We start from the raw sequence: 21,990 nt of genomic DNA, 5'->3' as shown, positions 1-21,990 counted from the left end.
GGGCACCAGCTTCAGTGCCACCGAAGTTGGTGTCCTGGTGAAGCAAGTCCTGGGGCAGTATGATGCCCTCTTCGGAAGTTCCCGCGCCGACAAGGAAGGACGGACTCGGATCTGGACTGACATCGTGACTGCCATCAACGTGGAGGGGGTGGCAGTCCGCGACTTACAACATGTCAAGAAGCGCTGGGAGGACTTCAGGTCCAGGACCCTGAACAAGGCCCGGCGCCTCTTGAAGGCAGCGGATGCCAAGGGGCGCTGGGGCCACTTGTCGGAAGAACAGATGAGGGTCCTGGAACGCATATCCCCAGCGCTCCACGTCCAGGTCCTTGAGAAGCAGACCCGTCTGGAGTCGAGCAGTGAGTGTACATGCATCCTGATTGTGTTCAGTGCGTGTGGTGAATATTCAGTAGTGTGCAGGTTGCACATCTGTTTGTATGGGGTCGAGTATGGGTGGGGGTGTACAGGGCCGTGGGGCTGAAACATGCGAGGGCTGTAATGTGTGAGTCATGGATGGTGCTTGTGTGTGTAGGCTTGCATGCCAAATGCAGTTGTGTGGGCACACATGTTTGGATGAATGTGTATGTAAGTAGACATGTCCGTGATGTCACGCATGTATCTTGTTTTTGGCTGCATGTATCAGCACTGTGTACATGTGCATGTGTGTGTATTTGACAAGGGTGCAACAGTGATGCAACATGGATGCATGTGACAGCGGTATGTGGAAGCCTGATTGGCAGATGTGACATGGATGCCCGTCTGAACACTGCGACACTTGGCAGAGGTGTACACATGCATGCAAGTGTGGTGGTGTGTACATGTGTGGTGCACTTCCTGTGTTGCATGTGATGTCTGGCTCACCTTTGGCTGCTCATGCTGTTGTATGTGTATGGATGGTGGTGGCAGTTGCGATATGGCTGTGGTATGGCTCATGTGTGCGAGTTGTAATGACGTGTGTTGGGGATTGTGATGACATGTCTGAGGTTTGCCAATGCCACTCATGTACAACTGTCATGTGAGTATGTGTCCATTGTACAATGCCCTGATGTCTGTGTTTTGTTTCTCCCTGTCTGCAGCGTCAACTGATGAAGAGGGCGGAGAAGGTGCTGTGGAGCACAGTGGCGGGATCCCACCGCCAGCCGGAGACGCAAGGCCCGGCTCCCCTCCCATGTTGTCATCTCGTCGGGGAGTGAGGAGTCCGGTGCCGCGTCCCAGGCCGCAGCTGCCGGGGGGAGGTCCAAGAGGCGGAGGTTGGAGTTGGACTCCTCGGCAGCAGAAGGGGCAGCTGGGACCCCACAGGGCCCAACAGGGGAAGATGGCACGGAGTCATCCAGGTTGGTGGGGGGTTTGGTGGAGGAGGAGGCCGTGCAAGCACCGGAGATGGGGTCTGGAGGTGGGGATCCCACTGGTGCTAGTGGTGCAGTGCAGGACCAGGGACAGGAGGCAGCACAGGCCGCCGCGGAGGTGCCTGTGTGCAATCTTGTCCCTGATCCTGTCCCTGCATCATCTTGCACCAGCAGGGATGCCTACGTCCAGACCCGTTTTCAAGCAGGGGATGAGCTCACGTCAACTGGCCTTCCTCTGCCTGCGGACGTGGCTATCCAGGTCCGTGTTGAGCCTGTCCTGGCTGGTGTGGCGTTGCGTCAACGGTCCATGCGAGGTGACCTGCAGTCTTTTCATGAAGAGACTGCACGTCATCTCGAATGGCTCGTTGACCACGTCAGCCTGCTGGGACAGGTCACCCAGGCTGGATTCCTCCGTCTGATGGGGCTTGCTTCGACCCCCTCCTCAACTGGACCCCCTACGTGTCAGTCGTCCTCTGTGCCATCTTCCCACCCATCAGTCACCTGGGTGCCCTGTGGAGCTGCCTCTGACGGTGCGGCCAGGCTGGTGGAGGAGGCATCCCTGCCACAGTCGGGAGTCGGACGTCCAGCAGGGGTGGCCACATCAATGACTGCACCCCAGCCGGCGGAGGATGTGCAGGCAGCAGGAGGCAGTGTACGGGCAGAGGCACAGCAGCAGCAGCAACGTGGTGGGAGCCATGAAGGCTCGGGGCCTTCAACATCGGAGGGGCAGGCATCGGCCGGAGGGCAGGAGGACCCAGGACAGAGAGTGTCTTCCGTGTGGCAGCGGTTGGGCCACGCCATAGATGCAGAGCGGCAGCGGGCGAAGAGGCACGGCTCACAATGGTCAGGGCGGAGAACTCCATGCGGAGGGCCCTGAGGTGGGCTGAGTGCCTCGAGCCAATCCGCAGGGGTTTGGAGGTGGAGACGTCGACGGCCCTGCGGACCCTCGGGGCCATGGAGGAGGACCGCCTCCGGGACATTGAGGGGGAGTTCGATGATGCCCTGGCCCGGGACATCCACAAGTGAGCCGTGAAACTAGCCCGCTGCCCTTGTACATAGTTATGTAGGTAGTGTTAGGTTTCATTTTTGTTTTTATTTTATTTGGACCTTTCGGACATTGGCCACATTTTTGTATATAGTTTATTTTATTAGTTAGTGTAGTTAGATAGGTTTCCTTTATTTTGTTGGGATAATGGACCCTGGCTTGTTCCCATGTACATAGTTCACATTTGGATTGTATTTTTTTTTCACTTTTTAACCATGGAGCAATGGCTTTCTTTTTTATTTCCCATTGGATTTTGTTTTGTGGACATTGACTTTGGACAACATTACTTTGGAATTTTATTTTTGGTTTTGCTTTTTTTAACGGACATGCTTCTTTTCATTTTTGTACATTCACGTTTCTGTTCATTTTTTATTCTATTTATGTTTCCTTTAATACATATTTTTTTTGGTGAACTTCAATGTGTGGTATCTCATTGGTTTCATGCATTTCATGATATGTGTTTTGAGATTCACTGACACCCATTGGGTGTATGTGAGGGAAATGTGTTTGTTTCGGAACTTGCAATTGGTGTTCTGTGATGTAATTGCAAATTATGAGTGGGTGGATGCAATACTCGGGTGGGTGTTTTGCATTTGGAGGCTGACCATAGGGACCAGGGATCTAGATTGTGATGACATGTTGGCTGGGGAACATGAGTTGCACATGGGTGGGGGCCTGCTGGCAGGTGCCCCACAGTGCTGGGGGGTGGGGGTGGTGGGGAACATGAGTTGGACATGGGTGGGGGCCTGGGGTGGTGGGGAACATGAGTTGGACATGGGTGGGGGCCTGCTGGCAGGTGCCCCACAGTGCTGGGGGGTCGGGGGGTGGGAGACATTGGTGGGGGCCTGGTGGAGGGTGCCCCTGGTGGCTGGGGGTGGGGGTGGTGGGAGACATGAGTTGCACATGGGTGGCGGCCTGCTGGCAGGTGCCCCACAGTGCTGGGGGGTGGGGTGGTCGGGAACATGCTTTGGACATGGGTGGGGGCCTGGTGGCAGGTGCCCCACAGTGCTGGGTGGTGGGGAACATGAGTTGGACATGTGTGGGGGCCTGCTGGCAGGTGCCCCACAGTGCTGGGGGGTGGGGGTGGTGGGGAACATGAGTTGGGCATGGGTGGGGGCCTGGTGGAGGCTGCCCCTGGTGGCGTGGGGGTGCTGGGAGACATGGGTGGGGGCCTGGTGGCAGGTGCCCCACAGTGCTGGGTGGTGGGGGTGGTGGGGAACATGAGTTGGACATGGGTGGGGGCCTGCTGGCAGGTGCCCCACAGTGCTGGGGGGTGGGGGTATGGGGAACATGGGTTGGACATGGGTGGGGGCCTAGTGGAGGCTGCCCCTGGTGGCTGGGGGGTGGGGGTGCTGGGAGACATAGGTGGGGGCCTGGTGGTGGCTGCCCCTGCACTGCTGGGGGGTGGGGGTGGTGGGGAACATGCGTTGGACATGGGTGGGGGCCTGGTGGCAGGTGCCCCACAGTGCTGGGGGGTGGGGGGGTGGGAGACATGGGTGGGGGGCTGGTGGAGGCTGCCCCTGGTGACTGGGGGGGGTGGGGGTGGTGGGAGACATGGGTGGGTGCCTGGTGGAGGCTGCCCCTGGTGACTGGGGGGTGGGGGTGGTGGGAGACATGGGTGGGTGCCTGGTGGAGGCTGCCCCTGGTGGCTGGGGGGTGGGGGTGCTGGGAGACATGGGTGGGGGCCTGGTGGCAGGTCCCCACAGTGCTGGGGGTGGGGGGGGGTGGGAGACATGGGTGGGGGCCTGGAGGAGGCTGCCCCTGGTGGCTGGGGGGTGGGGGTGCTGGGAGACATGGGTGGGGGCCTGGTGGCAGGTGCCCCACAGTGCTGGGGGGTGGGGGTGGTGGAGAACATGAGTTGCACATGGGTGGGGGCCTGCTGGGGGTGGGTGGGGTGGGAGACATGGGTGGGGGCCTGGTGGAGGCTGCCCCTGGTGGCTGGGGGGTGGGGGTGCTGGGAGACATGGGTGGGGGCCTGGTGGTGGCTGCCCCTGCACTGCTGGGGGGTGGGGGTGGTGGGGAACATGCGTTGGACATGGGTGGGGGGCCTGGTGGCAGGTGCCCCACAGTGCTGGGGGTGGGGGTGGTGGGGAACATGAGTTGGACATGGGTGGGGGCCTGCTGACAGGTGCCCCACAGTGCTGGGGGGTGGGGGTGGTGGGGAACATGAGTTGGACATGGGTGGGGGCCTGGTGGAGGCTGCCCCTGGTGGCTGGGGGGTGAGGGTGCTAGGAGACATGGGTGGGGGCCTGGTGGTGGTTGCCCCTGCACTGCTGGGGGGTGGGGGTGGTGGGGAACATGCGTTGGACATGGGTGGGGGCCTGGTGGCAGGTGCCCCACAGTGCTGGGGGTGGGGGGGTGGGGGCCTGGTGGAGGCTGCCCCTGGTGACTGGGGGGGTGGGGGTGGTGGGAGACATGGGTGGGGGCCTGGTGGTGGCTGCCCCTGCACTGCTGGGGGGTGGGGGTGGTGGGGAACATGCGTTGGACATGGGTGGGGGCCTGGTGGCAGGTGCCCCACAGTGCTGGGGAGTGGGGGGGTGGGAGACATGGGTGGGGGCCTGGTGGAGGCTGCCCCTGGTGACTGGGGGGGTGGGAGTGGTGGGAGACATGGGTGGGGGCCTGGTGGAGGCTGCCCCTGGTGACTGGGGGGGTGGGGGTGGTGGGAGACATGGGTGGGGGCCTGGTGGAGGCTGCCCCTGGTGGCTGGGGGGTGGGGGTGCTGGGAAACATGGGTGGGGGCCTGGTGGTGGGTGCCCCTGCACTGCTGGGGGGTGGGGGTGGTGGGAGACATGGGTGGGGGCCTGGTGGAGGCTGCCCCTGGTGACTAGGGGGGTGGGGGTGGTGGGAGACATGGGTGGGGGCCTGGTGGCAGGTGCCCCACAGTGCTGGGGGATGGGGGTGGTGGGGAACATGAGTTGGACATGGGTGGGGGCCTGCTGGCAGGTGCCCCACAGTGCTGGGGGGGTGGGAGACATGGGTGGGGGCCTGGTGGCAGGTGCCCCACAGTGCTTGGGCATGGAGGTGGTGGGGAACATGAGTTGGACATGGGTGGGGGCCTGCTGGCAGGTGCCCCACAGTGCTGGGGGGTGGGGGGTGGGGAACATGAGTTGGACATGGGTGGGGGCCTGGTGGAGGGTGCCCCTGTACTGCTGGGGGGTGGGGGTGGTGGGAGACATGGGTGGGGGCCTGGTGGAGGGTGCCCCTGGTGGCTGGGGGTGCAGGGGGACATGCGTTGGTGGGCAGTAGTGCAAGTTGACATGTGGGTTGGCTGCGGGGCATGGCCATGGTGGATGGGGTGCCTGCAGGACATGTGCAGGGTAGGCCCCTGTGCAATTCACGTGTGGTGCTCCCCGCGCACCCCTGTAATACACGTAGCTTGCTGAAATCGCGTGTGGCACTTCCCGCGCACCCCTGAGATACGCGTACCCTGCTCGCACGGGCCCAATCGCGTGTGGTAATTCCCGCGCACCCCTGAAATGCACGTACCATGCTGAAATCGCGTGTGGAACGTCCCCCGTACCCTGAAATACACGTACCCTGCTGAAATCGCGTGTGGAACTTTTCGCGCACCCCTGAAATACACGTACCCTGCGGAAATCACGTGTGTGACTTCCCGCGCACCCCCGAAATACACGTATCCCGCTCAATCGCGTGTGTAACTTCCCGCGCGCCCCTGAAATACACATACCCCGCTCAATCGCGTGTGTAACTTCCCGCGCGCCCCCGAAATACACGTACCCCAATCAATCGCGTGTGTAACTTCGCACCCGCCCCCGAAATACACGTACCCCGCTCAATCGCCTGTGTAACTTCCCGCGCGCCCCCGAAATAAACATACCCCGCTCGCACAGGCCCAATTGCTGTATGTTTCCACTTTTGTGATGCGCTGGGACTCTACCGCCTGCCTTCGTGTGGCGGACGTGTTTCTGCATGTGCGTGTCTTTGGCTGTGCGTGGCTTTGCCCTATTCGATTCCATGAATACGTGTGGATCGAGTGCGTGTGGGCGTTCCGTCTGCTTCCCTGCAGTACATCCCCAGTTACGCCCTTATTTTCGCGCGTTGTTCCCCATTCCGCGCGTTACGGCCCGTGTCCCGCCCACTTTCTGGTGTATGCGCCGAGGTTGTGCGCTTTCACTGTGCGCGTCGCGCACGCCTTTCGGGATGTTGCAGTGACTTTTGCACCATGCACGGGTTTGGCGCACATCCCGAGGTGTACACGCGCAGGGACTTCCATGAATCGCATGCGTGCGCCTGTTTTTTTCCGCTTGCGCCTGCTTGCGCCTGCTTGCGCGAAGATTTTCGGCGCACGTTTGTTCCATGAATCGGCCCCTAAGCTTCACCGACCTAGACACTCTAGAACTGGGCAGATGGTCAGAACTAAAGCATTTGTTAAAGAATAGCCACTTTATTCAATCAGTCGGACTCCATGATCATGGAATTTCAGCCGCAGGCACCGCCACATTCTCGCACGCATTCGACCCATACACCAGATTAAACACAAAGCACAACATTGATCACAGAATGCAGCTATGTCCTACGAAAGAAATGTTGGTGTAGCTGGACACATAACGAATCTCTTGCACTTGCGCTCTCCCCTGACCTCCTCTCAGCACCCATCCACATGACTGACCTTCATAAGTAGCTTACTGGGGGACTCAGCCTTCCCACCTACTCTCTATTTTGGCCAAATGCACCCACGCATTATAAACCTCTCTGACCATTTTTCCCAATACATTGGACTTCGGTCCCCCAAGGGCGTTTCCCCACAAGTGCGTTGTGGCCATACTAATGGGATAATGGCACTATATAAATGAAAAACTACTATTACTACTACTTCACACATGGGAGTATTGAAAACTCGTTAATTTAAAAGGCTGTTCCTTGTGGAAAACTATTTAAAGGAACGCATCAAAGCATGACATATTACAGTGAAGACACATTTCTGTCATACTAGCCATTCCATAAATAGAATGGATGCAGGAGGTATCATGGCACTAGACATGAAATTAAACATGCACATATAAAATAAAGCAGTAAAAAAAGGATCGCCATACACAAGCTGTTGCTGCATATGGTGTTTTACACATTAAATTGAAACAGACCCACATTTACAAATTTAAGATCAGAAAACGGTATGATCGAAAAATGGTGGGGAATGTCATGATATAATAATAATGAAACTTACAACAATGAGCAACCGAAAGTGAGACATGCTCATTAAAAACACAGAACACGTGTTTATATATATATCACCAAGCCATGCGCTGTTAGAAATATACACTGCTGAAAGCATAATGAACACGTGACAGATATCACAATCTAGACACATGTACATAGAAATACAATAGCAAGATAATTATTTATAAAACACAACAATGCCATATAAACGGCTTTAGGCATTAAACAGGTAAAAACAAATATGAATCCAAACACACTACAATACTTAATACAATTAACATAGAATGAATGAAAGCATAACTTTTAAACCAGTAGCCAACATCTCAAATATATAACATAAAATCATGTGAAATGCACCCAAAATCTAAAATTCATAACAAAAAACTCCTTAGTGAATCTTTAAGTTTCTTTTTAAAAAGCTAATTGGGTCAAATTTCGCAGGTATTTACAAAAGGTATTGGACCAAAGGCCTGCAGAGATTGATGATACTAAAATGGGGCATGTCAATTTTGGATCACTGTGCAAATGGAGATTTCTCATCGACAACTAATAAATTACAAGATCAGTCGAATTACAAAATATCATCCCCATAAAACATAACACTATCAATTCAATGAGGAGATTCATGGTTAAGCACCAGTGGTTTTCCTAGCCTCAGACATGCTGTCAGCCTTCCTTAGGCCAACCATGATCCAGGGAGCTCTATTTTTAACTGCCTGTTGTCTGTCCTTTGATAGCTTGAGATAAATATGAGATCAAAAATGCAGTCTTGATAGAAAAATATTACTTCAAGCTACTACTTTATGTTCCAGACCCATACCCAATGCCATCGATCAGAAAACAGGAAAGATCAACCAACAGACGACGTCTGTTTTATCCCTGTTTAAAGGGACCAGGTTAGAGGTCATCAAGCTTTACACTAGCCTCAGGCAGTCTTCAATAGGTTTACTATAATTTGCCTCATCATAATCAAGTAAAATTGATTCAGAGCTGTTGTCTCCGGCATCGGATACATATATCCGATGCCGGAGACAACAGCTCTGAATCAACTACGCCAAGGGGAGTACATAGATGTTAAAGAGAAACAGGGACAGCACTGATCCACAGTGGACTCCACAGCCAACCGTGAAAAAGAGGGAGGCAAAGCAGTCCAGCTGGACTTGCTGGCCCCTAGGACTTTGGATTGGAATGCACTCCAATAATAGGGTACCGGTTATGTCTTCTTCTTCTTGATGTCAAGGCAAGAATCAATGAATGAGGGGGCACCTCTTCCCTATAAATGGTAAATGTCACAGGGAATTGGATGAAAGCAAGCCTACTTTGAGGGGTACAATCCTTGTTGATGTAATAAGTGACCCATGCCTTCTTGCATCATACCCAGGGGGACCTTTTTCCACAGGAAATGGAGGGGACAGAAAGGAAAGAGTCCCACAGAAAAGAAAGATGGTGGAATCCTTTCTCAGGTCCACTGCAATCTCTAAGACTACCCAAACTTTGCTTGCTTTCCATGCCTCCACTTCAAAGCCCTTTGGTCTGAAGCACCATGGTGTGAGGCTGAACTTTGTTATGCAAGTGTCCCTTAAAAGCAAGGGTCACAGGAGATCACCTGGTGAGAGATCCTCTGCCTGAGGGGAGGCATTACCATTCCTCCCGGGGAATCAAAAGAGGGAAGCATCCTGGCTATTGCATGACTGGAAGCAGTACATTAAACCAGGCTGCCATGAATAAACATTGCCCTCACATACCTGGTCTGGCTCACCAGGCAGACACATTTGTTTAACATCAAACTTGTGTGGCTTTAATAATTGTGTGCTCTTAGCACTTTCCACAGCATAACCAGATATGGCTTATTATTATAGATTACCCTGCCAAAGGATGGATAAGCCAACACTTATTACATTTGGAGTAAGAGGTGCAGACTCTAGATGCAGCCTCTGTCTGCAGTGACTATGGGTCACACCAGAAAACATAAATGCACATGTGACCTTTGAACCCACCCTGTGCCACTGGAGAGTAGGTGCTGCAGTTGTCAGGAAATGTATGAAATTTATGAAAGGGAGTCTGATTATCTTACACAGCATTGTATAACAGTGAAACATGGAAAAGTATATTCAATTGTGCAAGACTGCTTTAGAATGTAATGGGCTACATGTCATACTTCTAAGCACTACGATGGTGAAGTGAAACAATGAAAAACTAGAAACCAAGCAACGTTTCCTCCGTGCATGGTATGGATTAATCAAAACAAATAAAAACTGCATGGTACGTTTTGAGGCATGCTCACAAGACTCTTTAAATACAAGGCAGACAGGATCTCCAGACATACTTAAGATTGTGTAGAAAGAGATCTGTATGACAAATAACGACAACCCCTCACTTACTAATCGATTTATAGTCCAAAAATGTTTGTTTTGTAGTTTTAAAGGAGTGATACCATTCAGCCCCAGTTATCATTTGGGGTGTTCTCTCACTGAGGTGACCGAAGTGCCATTTCGGTTTGCCATTTACTCAATGTTGTAATAAATTAAGCTTCGTTTTGGGTCCACACAAAGGATGATGAAAAAAGTGCCATTTAGCTTCACTCCAATACCCAACATTGAGACCATGTTGGCAATATGCCACATGGCAGTGAAATACCAGCCACATGATTGGTTCACAGTCAACGGTTGACTTGTCAAACTCTATAGCGGGCCTATATATACTGTGGAGGGAGCGGGAGGAGAGGGTAAGTGGCAGAAGTAGGAGGCTCGCGTTTGGAAGGATGCAAACTATGTTTTGAATGTCAAAACACATTTAACATGTAGTCAGCTACAAAGGGCTGCTGTATGCAGAATTAGGACTCAGACTCTGGGACATAATATTCATGGATCTTTTATTTATTTTTTCTTTTCTTACAGTTATTCTGACCTCTTGGCCAGCTTCAAAGAAACCTAAAATAATGAAAACTAACTGTAAAAGATAAATTCCCTATTCTACAAACCAAAGGTTCAAGGAAAGGGTCTACTGTCAGGATGAATCAAAACACAAAAGGCCCCATCACAAGTTGGGCGGTATCCCAGCGGCAAATCACCGGGATACACCGCCCAATGCAAATGGAGTTACTGCAACTCCAGTTAGCGCCGGATCCCCAGTTGCAGTAAGGCTGCAAGTCTCCAATTTTTTTTAAGAGTCCGTAGGACTCTATGGGGCATGTTGGGCACTATTACCTCCGGTGCCAATAGCGCTGCAGTAATAGTGCCGCAAATGGGCGGAAAAAGGCACCATTTACCTCTAGCTCAAAGCTGGAGGTAAAACTGCCCACTTTACTCCCAAACTCGGGATTGAGCAGAGTGGTAATGCTATAACCGCTGCATTTTTAACACTACACTCAACCCGTGATGAGGCTTAAAGTCCCTAGCCCTTTATCCTATCCTAGCCAACTACTTTCCTAGAAAACAAACGCACATAGGTCTAAAGGGTTCAACAACAAAAAAATCGTTGACTACTGCTGATCCAAGTTTTCTCCTACTCTGGTTCCCTGGATAAAACGTTCTTTAGGTGTCAGTATAACGGCCAAGTGTTTCAAACATGGTTCCAAAGAAAGTCTTACTTGGATATTTCAGTCCCCCTGCGACCGCCTCCCCTCCACGCCCCCCAAAGTATGCGTGTTTTCACTTTTTTACCCCACTGTGTTTCTTTTTTCTTTTCCACTCTAGGACTTCACACTCTCTTTCTCTCCACTACGGGTATTTTAACCTGGTTTCTCTCGTCTATACCTGCTCCAGGTCGTCTTCACATTCTCCCCCTCTTCAGGGATCTCTTGACTCTTGTTCTCCTCTCTCGGGGGTAACTTTTCTCTCTCCCCATCTCCTATGGTTTGACTCTCGTCTCACTCTTTTGGGGTATCTTCACTCTTGTGCCCTCTCTTGGGGTCTCTTAGCTCTCGTCCCCTTCTTTTGGCGTAACTTGAATTTAGAGCAACGTGGCAAACGGGGTGAGTCTCTTATCTGACTCTTTTGAACTGGGCTTACCCCTTCCCACCTCTTCCCCTTTATGAGTAGTCAGGCTGGCCAAGGCCTTTCTTCGCTGGGGAACTTTACATTGACTAGCCTCTTCCATGGGCTACCAGAGGCTCTCTTTCTTCCAGCTCCTCTGGGATCCTGGATCAGAGGGGTATCAGCTTCTTCTCCCCCCTCTGGGTACAGCTGGGCTCCCTCAGGAAGATCAGTTGAGCCATTTAAGAGTTTCAATTAACCTTACTATAGAAGGGCCTTTCTCCAGTTGATCTGGTTTGCTCATCCTGAGTGGCTGGAAGGTTTGGCTCTCTGTGTTCTTCCAGCTCTGCTAAATGTAGCTTGTATTCTATTTCACTGTGTCCTTGTTTTATTTTTTTTTAATTTTATTAATTTAAATTCAATTTACCTAAGGTCCTTAATGGGGAATTCAACCCAGGTCTTGTTACATGAGAGACAAGAATTCTACCACTGTGCTATTTTGGCTGTGCTGCTACTCAGTTGTGAGGGCGGTGTTTGAAGCCTGAAAGTGTCCCCCTGACCAATCCCCAGGGGTCTGTTATTCGGGTGGCCAGGACACGGCCATCGCTATTGGATCCAGTTCCTGGGGGTGGACTAGTGAGGGAGGATCACCTGATGGGGGGTCCTCAGTGTGTGAAAGTGGGACACTGAATCCCCCTTCTAATATCTTTTCCCCATCATGCTATATAGGAAGCTCAGAAACTCTACCCACAACCCCTTTTTCGACACAAACACTTTTGCACATCGTGTAAGACGATGGACACACACCACCGCTGTTTACCTGACATGTCCCAACACAAGTGTTTCCCTTCCTCATGGGGATAACAGGTGGTGCACGAGAGCACAATATGAGCAAGGCAGACCACATGACGAGACAGCTATTCAGGCACAGCAGTTTTAGAGGAGAAGAAAGGTGGCGAGAAACAAAAGGCTGCCAAGGAGAGAATCGGCCATGCCCTTTCTAACTCAGACCTGCGGACCTCCGTGGAAGGAATTGTAAAACCACGAACAATAGCTCAAGTGTGTTGCAGCTGATGTCAATGGTACACAGAGCGTGCCTACGCTGATAAGCAGGGCAGAGTGAGTTGCTTGCTACCGTGGTACTGACCTTGACTCCAGATACGAAGAAAGCCAAGCGGTTCATCACAGCCGGTGAGTTAAGGGGAAAACCAATAAAGAATCCGAACTGTGTTGAATGATAGTCGCAGAGTGGCACATTGAAGGAAGTTCAAAGAACTGTAAATTGTTTATGGAAGACCAGCTGCATAGGGGTCCGGCACCACGTGGGTGCTCACTCGAGAGACTCTGGTTAATCCCATGTTTGAAGGAATCTACCGATACCTGAAGGCCGTAGGGGAGCCAAGAGGAAAAGGCCAAAGTGGTCATGCAGGGGTCGAGCAAAATCCCTGTACAGTCGAAAGTCTTTGACCGGCAAACCATTGAAGAGGCGAGGGAAATGAATCCTACATAGTGAGTTGAAGAGGAATACTGTATGATTTGCAAGAGTGAACCCAACAGGGGGATGCTGATGGAAAGGGGCGAAGTCTAAAGTCCCGATGAACAGTGCATTGACAGAAGTGGACCCGATACAGGGATGTCCACAGTGAACTGTTTAAAAAGGCTTGTGAAAGCAGCAGGGAAAGGTATCTGTGAAAACCTGTAGTGAACCAGACAGAGGGAGGCAAAAAGTCGAGAAGGGTCTGAACCCAGAAGAGGGGGTACAGGGTGAAAAGCCATCACCCATTGACCCGTGAATGCAACAGAGAAAGTCTTTGAATACATGCCAGACTGAACCCAATGGAGGGAGGCTGATATTCGAGAGAGGTCCGAGTTTGGAAGAAGGTGACCCAGTTGTGAAGAGGTATCACCCAGGTATAATCAGAGAAGAACTTTTGTTGAACTTTTGTTTGTTAATTTTGAACCTGTCAGGCCCTCAGAAGCAAGAAACCCAACTACCGAAGTTCCTGACATCATTAAGAACCTTTTGCGCATCTGAGCCCAGAAGAGGGGGACCCAGGGGTGAAGGCATCACCCAACGTACATTTGAAAGGAACTGGTTGTTTGTTATTTTTTGAGCACATCAGATCCTCAGAGGCAAGAGACCTTCATTGAAGTTACACTTAACCACCAAAGATCCAGATAGCTGAAGCTGGAATTATTGTCTCATGCTGTGAAACCTCGAGCATGTGCAGTGCTCAGGAGTCCCACCTTGTCCCGTGCACAAAACCTGGGGAAGGGAAACCCCCCCCGTCTAGCCCATCCTGACTTATCATTTGTGAACACTTTTCTTTCTTTCTTGTGAATCCTATCCCACACTCTTTTTGGTATTTAGTTTTAAGGTTTGGCAATAGGTGTTTTAGTATAGGCCTTTTAATTTTGACATGACGACACTAGGACTGCCTTTTTTTATTTGATGGTCGTAGCTTGCTCTCATCTTAGATTTAGGTTTAGATTAGGCGTTTTTCCAACGTGCATAAACGGTTCAATAAACAACCTTGAAATATGGTCATGTGTGTCTGTCTAGTCTTGATACCATGCCTTCCTTGCAGAGGCTAAAGCCTTTTCGCTGCAGCTGAAAAGCATTTTTCTCTCTCCAGACTACTAGTCTTATCCACATTGAGCGTTCAGGTCGCCGCCAGTCTCCTACTTCGCCACCACAGAGATTCAGTGGTATGACGTGTGTGAGTCGAGGAAAAATCTTGATTTATCAAAGGGCCTATCTGAAGCCTACGATTTTTGGATTGTCATGAGTATGTAAAATCTTGCCATACAATAAATCATGCCACATGTGATTGAGATTAAAGATTGATAAAGAATACCTGTTTAACTACATGCAGTTATCAGTAACTATTAGTAAAGTGAATGCTGTTTAGTCATTTGAAAAGGGGGGAGAGCTAATCCAGGCCTATGACACATAGTCCCATTCCTATCCCCATGCAAATAAGTGAAGCCTTGTTAGTGAAAGATAAAAGTTTACATATTCTGCGTTTAACAAAAATATGAGCATTTAAAGGTTTATGATAGTAAAATATTTGATAAGCAATGAGAGTTACTAGCTGAGCAATTAGGTTAATACCAATTATGAAACATATGCAGGCTCATAGAAGGTGGTCATGGAGCCTCAGCCAAAGAGTAATGGATTGAAATGAAGAAAGTTTATGAACAATGTATCGATCAAGCTTGCAATTATTTTCTGAATAAAATGTAAAAACGCAGCTCAGGAGTATTCTACATTTATTTGAGCAAAGACAAATTATGCCAGACAAATGTTATTACCAACATAGAAGACTGCTAAGGCGACCAATTTTGGTCTGCCCTTTTTTCGGTGCAACATCGTTGGTTGTAGTGTCAGCAGTTTACACTATATGGAGGGAAGTTCTGAAGAAGGTTCAAAAGCACTAATTGCAACAGTACCTACATGGCGGATAGGTTTTAATTGTTACCTTTGCAGGATAAATGTGACTATTTTATTAACTACTTTATTGTTAATTTTTCTATTTTATTATTATTTTTAATTTTACTTGTTATTGCTGTTTATACTGTTTTTATTGTCTTCTTTCTAAAAATGCTGTGTATAATTTTTTTTGATCGATGTGCTTAACGTTTTGTATTAAACTAAATGCACAATACAAAAAAATAAACGTCATTTTTGTGACATCTGCTACATGCTTACCCCAAATCCAACTCCCCTAAAAGATCCACTATCATATTCAATGTACATACATTGGACAAGATATGTAGCCAGGTGGTAGGACAGGGATGGGACTTATAAATGGCTTCCGTTTGGTTAAAGAAGCTGATTATGAGAGGAAACAGTGTAACGTTCTGCTCCAATTAGGTCAGCTGTGGTCTGCAATGTGTTGAGCAAGTCGTTTGCTACCTTGAAGGATTTTGGTGTTGCATAATTAACTGCTGCAGTTGCAACAGCTCATAAACTGGCCAACATGGAAGACCCCTCAGCCCCCGTGTAGTATGTCCCATGACCCCCAGTGACATCAGTGAAGATTCCAGAATGGGGATTGGATTATTTGCGAGCTCCATGCAACATGTTGCCTACGGGAATTTAATTCACAGCAATATACTCAACTTGATGCAAATGTGTCATCACTGTACAATACTGGTGCAAGCTAATAAAGAGATAAATAACTGGTTGTAAAAACACCCATCGCCCCCAGATCTATGTGAGGAGGTGCCTCTTCAATGAGACACTCATTGCAATAGTACCATGTTGATATCTATGGGGTAGATCTCTTGAGCTGTCGCTCCCTTTGACCCCCATCATGTTTTGCCTATATCTGGGTGCTTTGCAGTTGTAATGTAAATCTAGTTCGTTCCTACCAAATAAGGTTGATTGCGATTACAGTTTCTCATGTTAAAACGTGACTTTTCACTGTGTTTGCCCAATGCATTGCCACAGATCTAGGCTCTCCAGAGAGTTTGACATAAGATTCTAGCTTGGCTTAGCATTCAGCAGTTTATTCTATACCTGATTTGAACAATGGGAGAGATAGGTGGTAGGTTGCTGTCTCACTGTTATCATTGCGGCTCTTGACTGGATATTGCCAGTTTACAAGTTAACATTAAATTGCTTTCCCCTTTGTGTGTATTGTGTTCTGTATGGTCATAAAATATGTGTAAATAAATAAATGAAAAAGATGAAGGCATTCATTAACAGTAAAAATAAAGTCCGTTTTTACTGTCTGCCCAATTATGGTCCTTGCGGCAATATTGCATGTAATATTTTACTGAAGTACACCATGTGCTAATTAACACCATGTCATGTGATCAAATACGATATATTTTAGCATCAGTTTTTGCAATTGCCCAAGTATCAAAGGGAAGTACAAGTGTATCTTAATCGCAGCTTTTTAGTCTTTCGTCACGGAATACAGACATTTTACAAATCTGGCATCTTACACATTTGTATGAGGAAATGGAAACCGAGTAATCACAAACTTCTTCAAAGTTAACAGAAGGGTAGTTTAATATCCAAGGAAAAAGACGTGCTGGCTGAAAAGGGTAGAGAGCTGTTCTACCTACCAAAGGGGTCTTCCTTCTCTGGCCCCTTTCTCATTCATAATGGACATAGGGCCTCATCGCGAGTTGGGCGCTAACCCCGGCGGTATTACAGCCGGGGCTATTAGCCCTACCATCAAACCCCCTAGTGCTATAAGTGCCGTATCACAGGTTTGGCAGAACGGTAAGTCCCCATTCCCCATTGGGCCCATTCCGGAATTTCCCATTCCCCATTGGACTCATTGGGAAATGTTCGGCGCTATTATCACTGGTGCTATTACTGCTGGCGGTAATAGCGCTGAAAATCAGCAAAATTGCAGCGGATTTGCCTCCAGCTCAGAGATAGGGGTAAATCCACCAAGCCCGTGATTTGTCGGACCCTTAAATGCAGCGGTAATAGTGTTACCGCCGCATTTAAGGGTTACCGCCAAACTCGTGATGAGGCAGATAGTGCCCTTGCCTTTATAGGGTTATTGTTCCATTTAGTTATATCCTTAAGGGCTTTAAAGCCCCTATCTCAATAGGATTAGCTTTTCTTTTCTTACTCTCTTCAAGGGTTATAGTTCCCATCTCACTATAGGGACAGCTTGCCTCACTCGTGGGGCTCAGCAGGCCTTCTCAGGTTCTGTTGCAGTCTCAGTATATAACACGGCAGGGCTTTTAGTGCCTTCAAGAACATTTTCCCTTTTAGTCTCTATTGCTGCTGTAGGATACTTGTCAGACCTACAGGGATTATGCTTTCTCCCCTTCCATGAATCGAGGAATGTTAGAGCTCCGTGCCTCATGCTGGTGACCTGGCTTTTGCCGAGTCATCTCCTGCTACTGGCTCTCCAGGTATGTGCCTCTTTACTCCCTCTTACCTGGTGTTATAAGTCATCTCCTATAATTCTGTGGCAATCTCCCTTAATTTCCCCCATCTATGGCTCTCTGGGATTTGTGCATTTCGCTCCAATTTAGTACAGAGCCCTGACATTTGTTGTTGTCCCAGATGATGTTATCTACTCCTTACCACTGATCGGCAGTTCCTCGATCTATAAAATAGGCCGGTGGGAAACTTGTATATTCCATGACAGCTCTATGTTTGTCCACAACATCTAACTGTTTTCCCATGGTGATCATCACCTCCACTTCCAGAGAATCAGAATCTGATTTCGCTGAGAACTCACAAAGTCAGACTTCCTTACTGTTGGTAATATCTGGTCCACGACACATGGACATCCAAGCTTGAAGAAAGGGATGGATTAATGAGTGCCTGTAGCCACTAGGTTCTCTTTATCTCGTCTTGGTTATGGACTGGTGTCAGCCTTAATCTCGCAGGTAGAAATCACCTCTGACAAACAGGGTCCCATAGCTATGTGGGAATGGCAATGCATTGCACTGCCACAGCGTTGAGGGCACATGGCAATTGTTCAGACTCCATAATGTCCTTGATCCAACAGCGTCCCGAACCTAGGTTCTCCAGGATGCAATAACTGCCAAAGACCATGCAGTTAGTATGGGGGAGAGGTGATTTCCTTCTTCCTCTGCTTCCACAGAATAAGATGCTAAATATTGACAGCATAGCAAGAGTTTACCTTTAACCTTTGACTACACTGGTTTGGCAGTTGTGTTTTTTAGGTTAGAACAAGGACAGCATTGAGGAGGGGGTTCAGCATCCCCCACCCTGTTCCACCTCCAAGCAGCGCACAGTTGTGGCCATTGCTTGGAAGATTGTCTTTCCTGGGCTGCAGAGTGCCCTGCTGCAATCAACAGATATCCAACCCTAGACCATAACATTACTGAGACGAGAAGGAGGTCAAAGAAACGGACCTAAAAATCAGGGTAGGTGATGGTGAGGACAATAGAAAGAGAAATCTACATGTAAACATAGCAAAATGACCATTGTTTGTTAGCTGTATACTGTAGAATTAGGAAATGCAGTGTTCATTCTATGTTTAGATAGCAGATCATGCGCATGTTTTGGAGATTTTTATAGATGCACTTTCTTGTGGGGGAGGCGAGTCTGTCCTCACTTGATAAAATTACAAAGTTCATTAAAATACTAGAGCTTCCTAGGTGGGGTCTGTCATCCCCTGAACAACGCAGTTCAGGGGCAATGCTCTAGAGAGGGGTCCTGAATGATGCGACTGGTTGGTGGTGGCGTTTAGGAGCACCGAATGACCAAAAGGTATTAAAAAGTCAAACAGAATCTCCTTGGGAGAGCTGCAAACATTTACATACAAGTTCCTGGGTGAGTCACACAGATTAATAAAACTGTTAAATTACAGAAAACTGTCATGGTCTACAATGCAAATCAGCTTTTTAACCAAGATGGTAGGCAGAGGGGGGCACCAGACTCAATCTGATGCAAATATGCATAAAAGACGACTACACATTTTGCAAATGTGCATAGAAACGTTGCCAATATCATGCAATGTGAGCAGCTTGAAATCCTTACCAAGCAGCAAAACCGGTTTCTCTACATTACTTAACACTATCGTGTAAGCCTTTTGTTTGTTAAATAAAAGTAGTCAAATTATGCCACAACATATGTTCGGTGTTGCTAGAGATTGCATTTATAAAAATAGTGTATTTGCGAAAAACAGTCATTCTTTACTTTACCAGGAATTATGAGAAACAATAGCCGAGGGGGATTTAAATCTTCAGTGTTCCAAAGATCTCTCCATGGACCATACTTCAACACTTGAGTGGTGGCTCCACTGCAGTATATAAATTCTTCAAAAGGACAATTCAGTCTTTCTGACTCAGTTGAATTCATTTTTAAATCTAAGGAAAGAAAGATAAGACCCACAGTAAAAGGTCAGCAATATGGCACAATCTATCTATCCAATGTTATCCTTGAAGTAAGAGTATGAACCCAATAATCAAAAACCTTTCAGTTTTAAGCAAGCCTAGTTCTATACTATATTTAATCCACATTGATCTTCCGCATTCAATAATATCAGTTTGCTCTGATCCACTATTTTGCACTTTCTTTCTAAAAACTCTCAATTTGTTAATATGCTATTCAACTCTGAATTCACATGGACACTACATTCTCATTCTACCAAATGGCACTTTTCAGAATCTCTGATTTCTTGTTTACCACACAAGACATACTACCCTATCTAAAAACAATTGAAGGGGAACTTGGAAATACTTTTTTATGCTTGTGTACATTCTATGGCAAGACCCACAGGTAAGCATTATGCTTTCTCCTTCCTACTGAAATATTCCAGCAACAACACATACAGAAAGAAAACTAATGTTCCCGTGAAGATACAGAACCAAACATTGGGCCTCATTATGACCCTGCCGGTCCGGAACCAATGGTGGCGGTAAACCCGCCGCCACTGTTTCGGGACCAGCACACTACGAGTTCTGCAGGCGGGCGGCCTTACTCCTGCCAGGTCTGACCTGGTGGGAGTAACGCCACCCGCCTGCAGACGGAAATGGTAACACCGGCACTGTTAATTAGGGTGCCAGTGTCTCCATGGTCCCCACCCCGATGGAGTCGTATGGGACTCCATGGGAACGGGGAGTAACGTTATTCTGCCTGCGGAATTACAGGACCACCGGGGCTGCAATGCCCTCGTAAATCCGGCAAGTCAGGAGGCGGAAATTCATTCCGGGTCCGGTGGCAGCCTGACGTTTTATCCAGCACGGCTACGGCCGGACTCGTAATGAGGACCATTGTTTTCTAAATCAATCATTAGAAACAAACCTTCAACTGAAAGTCCAATAGAGTATAACTGATCTATGGAAACCTCAGTTCCTGACTGATGCGCATCCTCTTTCTTTGCTGCATTCTAGCAGATAAGTATTTTCCTTTTGCTTCTTCAACTGTAGCTATCATTAATAAGTGTTTCTTGTGAATTGGTTTTAAGATGTGAATTCTACATTAATTTGCAGTGAAATATCTGTCATTGTGCCTCTCCGTTTATTGGGTATGTGTATTATTTTTTTTTTAAATGGCCGGTGCCTCAGTCGCTCTACAGCAGCAAGGACTCTGGTATTTGTTCTGGTGGATGCTCTTCCTGAGTAGTGAATCTAACAGCATACCGGAGGAGGAGAACATGGGCCAAGAAGCGTGTGCCACACCGGAAACCGCTCGTCTGATGCTCTATTATTAGAACTGTGTCAATGGGTTGACACATGCAAGATCACCCGCCCTTGGCATTCAAATTGTTTTCTCCCGTCAGTGTCCCTATGTCACTCCATGTTCATCCAACAGGGGATTACTATGCCAGATTACTCTGAAGAGAGAGGAGTAACCTAGGAATCAAAAGATATAACGCTATCAGTAAGGGAGAGATCATTTTATTTTTATAAGTTGACATCCCAGCCCATTCCATAGAAGAAATGCATGCCAAATGTGCAGGCATGGAGCAGAGGCACTCTTGATCAAAGGAGGATTTACCCACAAAACCACAAGGGGGTCATAGCTTGGGATATCTTGTTACCTGGACCCAAAGGCTGGGAATATGAATTGGATGAACTGATTTGTCATTCCATTTAGTACAGATGAGGACGGGCCCCAACCTGAGGGCCAGAGAGAGTCATCTTTGATACACACTCATTGGGAATCATGTGCTGGATTAAATTGTGGTACACCGCAGTAACGGTTTTGGTAAAAATTAAGAAACTTGTATCGGACAGCTGAAAGGTGGGTAGCGGTACAAGGCAGGGCTGACCGTTATCTCTGATCTTATTTGCACTGGCCCTGGAAATGTGCGCTACAAAGAGACATGAGGGAAGCGGGGATAGTGGTGGATGGTGAAACTCATATAATCTCGTTATGTACAGACGACATGCTCCTATATGTTCAAGATCCGCCAATGAACATACTGATATTAATGGAAGCATTGGAAAACTTTGGAAACCTGTCTGGATCAATGCAGAGAAGTCCTGTATATTCCCACAGGAATATATGGCACAGGTGCCTGTATTGGAGCTACCGGTACTCCCGATCAGGTGGGCACAAGATACCTTCATGTACCTCGGGCATACAAATAAGGAGGGACTTCCATGCCACACACGGACACTTCTCTTGCCACTATCTCGGGATTGATAAGTCTGCAGGATTTTGGAAGAAGATTCCTTTGTCGCTGATGGGTAGAATAGCGCTTACTAAAATGGTGAGCCTCCCTAGATTACTATATTATTTTACTAATGTACCATATGAGATTTTGAAGACCGTTTTCGGTAAATTGGATACTCTGATCAGAGATATACTCTGGGTAAAGGGTAGGAGACTGTTGCCGTTGACTAAGCTACGGGTCACTTACAGACTGGGAGGTCTTCAGGTATCGAGCTTTGACACACATTATTTGGCTGTCCAATTTCTTTTTTTTGTGTATGGTTTTAAAAAAAACTTTATAATTTAGCAAAACAGAAATGTAAAATACATGGTATA

At 48.4% G+C, this 21,990-nt stretch overlaps 1 protein-coding gene across 8 annotated transcripts in view; it reads right to left on the bottom strand.

Annotated features, from left to right (window-relative positions):
• Positions 1-21,990, bottom strand: part of LDAH (lipid droplet associated hydrolase) — a 1,186,576-nt gene that overhangs the window by 1,025,370 nt on the left and 139,216 nt on the right. For all 8 annotated transcript variants that reach the window (XM_069605885.1, XM_069605890.1, XM_069605888.1 and 5 more), the window contains one exon: positions 19,197-19,361. In XM_069605885.1, coding sequence (XP_069461986.1) covers positions 19,197-19,361 — 165 coding nt within the window. The remainder of the gene's footprint in view (positions 1-19,196; positions 19,362-21,990) is intronic.

The sequence above is a fragment of the Ambystoma mexicanum genome, chromosome 4p, assembly GCF_040938575.1.
Source record: "Ambystoma mexicanum isolate Mex_15411 chromosome 4p, UKY_AmexF1_1, whole genome shotgun sequence".
Classification (NCBI taxonomy): domain Eukaryota; kingdom Metazoa; phylum Chordata; class Amphibia; order Caudata; family Ambystomatidae; genus Ambystoma; species Ambystoma mexicanum.
The sequence above is the reverse complement of the archived record's forward strand: the minus strand, read 5'-3'. Positions and strand labels throughout refer to the sequence as shown.